Below are 6,420 nucleotides of genomic sequence, written 5' to 3' on the forward strand. Positions count from 1 at the left end.
AAAGATCTCCCTCTCTCTCTGTTTTCCAAAAAAAAATCCCTGTAATTTGGAATATGTTGCGAACAAAAGTTACTCAATAACTGAGATAGGGGCAGCATCTTTGCAGGAACTCTACCAAACGAGAAAACCAAAACAGCCCAGCCCAATGGTTCCGTTTTCAAAAAAAAAAAAGGTTCACCGAAGGTTAGGCGTAGGCAATAGCACTGGGGATATGGAGCTTTACTGCAATGGGGGTGGAGTGGATTAGTAAAGATTTCACTATGGACTACATACGAATGTATGTAGATGCATGGTAAGTGTAGATTCATTTTGCTTCATATGTGATCCATAGTAAAATTTCTTCAAAGATTTATATTTAGGAACGGAGCAAGTAAATAACTTTGTGAAGTTGGTCTCTAATTTCCTCCACCGTTTTGCTTTTTCTTGTACGGAACATATTGGCCAGTTGTGGAACCGCACTCGGTCAACTAGATATGACAGATGATGCTTCAACTACCGCATGGGACATGTGGTTGGCAAAATCAAAAGGGAGTGCCTAGAACTCATTTAGATGAGATATAATTTGGTCTCATTCACCTTGAAAACCAAAACAGGTACAACCCACGTCAGCACACACGCATCTTATAGCATCACATCCAATGGCTATAAAAGGTGAATGAGACCAAACTATATCTCATCTAGATGAGTTCTAGCAAAACTGAAATCAAAATTCATACAGATGATGCTTCAACTATATATAAGTTGCCGCCTTCCATATAGCGCTCACAGCCATAGTTGCCACTTGTGGATCAATCAATCATGGCCAGGACACCGAGGACGACAATTTTACACCACCTTGTCCTAACCCTCTGCATCCTCGGGGGTCAAAACACGCCCTCTTTAGCTTCCACTGCTGAAATCGATGAATTCCTTGGCTGCCTCTCCGCGGACATCCCGACTCGCCTCATCCAGACCCCGTCAACCCCGTCCTACTCTGCCCTCCTGCTCTCCACCGCCTGGAACCTCCGCTACATCCTGCCGGACACCTCCAACCCTCTAGGGATCATCGCGGCCACCGAGCACGCCCACGTGCAGACCACCGTGCGCTGCGGCCGCCGCCACGGCGTCCGCGTCCGCGTGCGCAGCGGCGGCCACGACTACGAAGGCCTCTCCTACGCCTCCGTCCACCTCCACAAGCACAACGAGCCCTTCGCGGTGCTGGACCTCGCCGCTCTCCGGGCGATCCACGTAGACCCGGCGCGTGCTGAGGCGTGGGTCGAGTCCGGCGCCACCCTTGGCGAGCTCTACTACGCCGTCGGCGCCGCCAGCTGCTCGCTCGGGTTCCCGGCGGGCTCGTGCCCCACCGTGGGCATCGGTGGCCACCTGAGCGGCGGCGGGTTCGGCTCGCTGGCACGCAAGTACGGCCTCTCCGCCGACAATGTCCTCGACGCCGTCGTCGTGGACGCCAACGGAAGGCTGATGAACAGGAGCGCCATGGGGGAGGACCTCTTCTGGGCTATCCGTGGCGGAGGCGGCGAGAGCTTCGGCGTCGTGCTGTCGTGGAAGGTGCGGCTAGTCCCCGTGCCGGAGACCGTCACAGTGTTCAGCATCATCCGGTCAAGGAACCAATCCGCCATCGAATTGATTACCAAATGGCAAGAGGTGGCGCCGGTTTTACCGCAAGACCTGTACCTCCGCGTGCTCGTGCTGAACCAGCAGGCCAATTTCCAGGCGCTGTTTCTTGGCCGGTGCGGTGACCTCCATCGGCTCATGCAAGATCGCTTCCCTGAGCTTGGAATGACGGAGCAAAACTGCCGGGAGGTGAGCTGGGTCCAGTCCACGGTCTTCTTCGGCTTCTCCACGACGTCCGTACCACTGGTGCAGCTCCTCAACAGGAGCAGCAATCCGCGCTACTATCTTAAGGTCAAGTCCGACCACGTGCAAGAGCCCATTCCAAGGGACGTGTGGGAGAGCATATGGACGGCGTGGCTCGAGAAGCCCGAGGCTGCGCTGCTCATGCTGGACCCTTACGGTGGCTTGATGAGCAGCATCTCGCCATCGGAAACGCCGTTCCCGCACCGGCAGGGGAACCTTTACCAGCTCCAGTACTACTCCTTCTGGTACGAGAACGGGACGGCAGTAGCGGAGAAGCGAATGAGCTGGGTCAGGGGACTGTACAAGGAGATGGAGCCTTACGTGTCCAAGAACCCAAGGGCTGTGTATGTCAACTACAGGGACCTTGACCTGGGGACGAATGAGTTGGACGGTAACGTGACGAGCTATGAGAAGGCTAGAGTCAGCTGGGGAGACAAGTATTTCAAAGGAAATTTTAAGAAGTTGGCAGCTGTGAAGACCATGGTGGATCCCCATGATTTCTTCAGGAATGAGCAGAGCATCCCTCCTCTTCCCGCTGCCAAAATGATACCGTAGATTCCTTTGGAGTGTGCAGTGCTCCTGATTGTCTTTGCATGTTTGGTCTTTGAGACTCTTAATTTCGGTCTCTATATGGCTAAAATTGTACGTGTATCGTGTTTATAATCATGGGTGGAAAAAAAACAAAGAAACGTGTATCGTGTCAAGTTTATGAAAAATAATAAATAAAATGGAATTATATTGTCCCTTCGTTCAATTTTTTTGAACAAAGTACAGACGCAAGCGCTTATACATACACGCATACACTCATCCCTATGAACACACACCCTACCCCTACGAGCACCTTCGAGAGACTGAGCCAACATATCATCTTAAAATTTACGAAGTCATCGTAGGCGCCTTGTCATCGATGGGAACGTCTCCCACTGAAAGTGCATCGCTGAAAATCCTTAAATGAATCCAAGAATAACGCGAGCATCAGGACTTGAACCCTGGTGCGTTGAGGATAACACTGTCCCTCTAACAAAAAATGTGTATAACTTGATTTAAGATGATTGCTATTGCCATAACTATAAGCGTTTCTCCCTTGAAGGCTAGATAAAACTTGACCACCACATGGACTTCTCTCGGGCTTTCAAACCAGATTTTTTTTTTTTTGCTAATCCTTTTAGGACAAATATTTTTATTGAGAAGGGTTGCATCAATAATTTACTCTTTTTTTTTTGCAAGCAAAGAATGTCACACTGGGATTCCTCTATTTTGTTGGAGAGAGGAGAGCTAGCCATTTTGCTTTGTCCCCCAGCCCCCTTATGTTCCAATTAAGAATTTTCCACTGTCTATATCCACTGGGAAGAATTGGAAAAAGAGCAGTAATCACCCCACAAGGTGCTAAGTGACAACGTGGCCACGAGACATGCACGCGCGCAAGCATCGTCCTCAGGCTGCATCCTCTAGCATGCATGCACAATTGATTCGTGGCAACTGCCCGCGTACGTGAGTAGTACTCATGCACACGTGAAGAACAGACCAAATGAATTAATTCATTGATTTATTGCATGTTCCTTTTTTTTTAAAAGGAGGACGGCCCCAGCCTCTACATCTGAACAATGCATGCAGCCACTTTATTAATTATGCACAAAAGACTTTACAAAGTAATACAACAATAAGACTGCAGCCATCTTCTAGGCAACATCTATCGCTACTTCTATCCAGTTGATGAAGGGATGCTGATAGTCTGGGCCTAATACCAAACAGACCTTGCAGCCAAACGTAACATCTAAGACCTGAGGCCCCAACCAGGACGTCTGCCGTGTATGGGGCACCCATCGGTTCGGCGCACACTCAGAGGCCGCCGCCGCCACCTGCCACCAATCCATCTTCAGAGGTGTACTGCTGCATCAATCTTGCCTAGTCTAGCTGCCGTCGACGCCACCACGACACCAGACAGTATCACCCTTCTCCGCGAGTCCATCATCGCACATCGACGCCTAATCTCCAGGGCGCCATGCCATCGAGATCTGTCACCATCAATGTGTATGATGAAGCACCGCTCCACCAAAGACGTCGTCCACTGGTCCCTCGAGTTCATGTACACCTCCAAGAATGACGCCCCCGAGGGGAAAACGACACAAGAGCGCCGACGTCTTTTGATCTATCGATCTAGGGTTTCCCTCGGAGATAGCAGATAGTGGTCTAGAACTTCTCCACGGCGATGTCTTCAAGAAGGGAACGACACTAAAGAGCGCCGCCACCGCCGACTTTGCCATCTAGTCAAGAGCAGGTTTTCACCCATGTCTGTTCGAAAAACTCCATCCAGCTTCTTGTGCACGGATCGTCGTCTTCTCTGTCGGAGACTAGACCAAAAGGATCCAGCCGCCACCGCCAGATCCATGCAGCCAGCACCAGGAGATGACGACAGTCTCCCTGGACTAGAGCTAGCACAAACCGAAGCAGAACGAATCGGAGACGATGATACCCCTGGAACTCCGGCAGACCAGCGAAGAGCCGCCGGCACCACCGCGTCCAGATCACCGGCCACGTCGAGCCGCCACCATCCCCCGTGCTGTCCAGTAGTCACCAGATCCGGGACGGGCCGGAACTGATCGGACCAACGGTCGCGCCGCCACCCAGCCATGGGGTCGCCGCCCCGGCCACCGGCGCTCTGTGTGCCACCGGCTGATTCCCATCGGCACCACCACAGGCGCCGCTGCTGGGACGCCGCACCACCGTGGGCCGAAGTGGGGGCCGCACCTCCGCGCATCTGGGCGCCCGCGCCACCATGGATCCGGGGGAGAGGGGAGAGGCCCTCCGCCACCGCATCGCACGCACGGGCTTAGCCCGGCGCTGACCACCTGCGGCGGCGGAGGGGAAGAGGAGCACGGGACGAATCTCTGGCGAGAGGAGGTTGGATCCCCCCCGTGTCCCCCGCGAGGGGGGCCACGCGAGAGAAGAGAGCACTACTAGGAAAAGGGCTATAGATAATTGTTGGAAATATGCCCTAGAGGCAATAATAAATTGGTTATTATTATATTTCCTTGTTCATGATAATCGTTTATTATCCATGCTAGAATTGCATTGATAGGAAACTCAAATACATGTGTGGATACATAGACAACACCATGTCCCTAGTAAGCCTCTAGTTGACTAGCTCGTTGATCAATAGATGGTTACGGTTTCCTGACCATGGACATTGGATGTCGTTGATAACGGGATCACATCATTAGGAGAATGATGTGATGGACAGACCCAATCCTAAGCCTAGCACAAGATCGTGTAGTTCGTCTGCTAAAGCTTTTCTAATGTCAAGTATCATTTCCTTAGACCATGAGATTGTGCAACTCCCGGATACCGTAGGAATGCTTTGGGTGTACCAAACGTCACAACGTAACTGGGTGGCTATAAAGGTGCACTACAGGTATCTCCGAAAGTGTCTGTTGGGTTGGCACGAATCGAGACTGGGATTTGTCACTCCGTGTAAACGGAGAGGTATCTCTGGGCCCACTCGGTAGGACATCATCATAATGTGCACAATGGGACCAAGGAGTTGATCACGGGATGATGTGAGTTACGGAACGAGTAAAGAGACTTGCCGGTAACAAGATTGAACAAGGTATCGGGATACCGACGATCGAATCTCGGGCAAGTAACATACGGATAGACAAAGGGAATTGCATACGGGATTGATTGAATCCCCGACATCGTGGTTCATCCGATGAGATCATCGTGGAACATGTGGGAGCCAACATGGGTATCCAGATCCCGCTGTTGGTTATTGACCGGAGAACGTCTCGGTCATGTCTGCATGGTTCCCGAACCCGTAGGGTCTACACACTTAAGGTTCGATGACGCTAGGGTTATAGGGAATAGATATACGTGGTTACCGAATGTTTTTCGGAGTCCCGGATGAGATCCCGGACGTCACGAGGAGTTCCGGAATGGTCCGGAGGTAAAGATTTATATATGGGAAGTCCTGTTATGGTCACCGGAAAAGTTTCGGGTGCTATCGGTAATGTACCGGGACCACCGGGAGGGTCCCGGGGGTCCACCGGGTGGGGCCACCAGCCCCAGAAGGCTGTGTGGGCCAAGTGTGGGAGGGGACCAGCTCCAGGTGGGCTGGTGCGCCCCCCCACCAAGGCCCAAGGCGCGGGGAGAGTGGGAGGGGGGCAAACCCTAGGTCCAGATGGGCCTTAAGGCCCACCCTAGTGGCCCCCCTCCCTCTCTCCTCCCCTTGGCCGCACCCTAGATGGGTTTTGGGGGCTGCCGCCACCCCTAGGGAGGGAACCCTAGATGGGGGCGCAGCCCCTCCCCTTCCCCTATATATACTTGAGGTATTTGGAGCTGCAAACATACGAGACTTCCTCTCTCTTGGTGCAGCCCTACCCCTCTCCCTCCTCCTCCTCTCCCGCGGTGCTTGGCGAAGCCCTGCGGGATTGCCACGCTCCTCCATCACCACCACGCCGTCGTGCTGCTGCTGGACGGAGTCTTCCCCAACCTCTCCCTCTCTCCTTGCTGGATCAAGGCGTGGGAGACGTCACCGGGCTGCACGTGTGTTGAACGCGGAGGCGCCGT

General features: G+C 52.9%; 1 protein-coding gene across 1 annotated transcript; it reads left to right on the plus strand.

The window, feature by feature from the left end:
* The first annotated feature begins 605 nt into the window (after window positions 1-605).
* Window positions 606-2,582, plus strand: LOC109744117 (berberine bridge enzyme-like Cyn d 4). The gene has a single exon (XM_020303210.4). It carries the CDS (start codon window positions 799-801, stop codon window positions 2,407-2,409), a length of 1,611 nt encoding a protein of 536 aa, XP_020158799.1. The 5' UTR covers window positions 606-798; the 3' UTR covers window positions 2,410-2,582.
* The last annotated feature ends 3,838 nt before the right edge of the window (window positions 2,583-6,420 follow it).

This window comes from Aegilops tauschii, chromosome 1, assembly GCF_002575655.3.
Source record: "Aegilops tauschii subsp. strangulata cultivar AL8/78 chromosome 1, Aet v6.0, whole genome shotgun sequence".
Lineage (NCBI taxonomy): Eukaryota > Viridiplantae > Streptophyta > Magnoliopsida > Poales > Poaceae > Aegilops > Aegilops tauschii.

Bases quoted from the DNA above. Each gene is read 5' to 3' on its own strand.
- LOC109744117 (XM_020303210.4), top strand. From the start codon at position 799: ATGGCCAGGACACCGAGGACGACAATTTTACACCACCTTGTCCTAACC.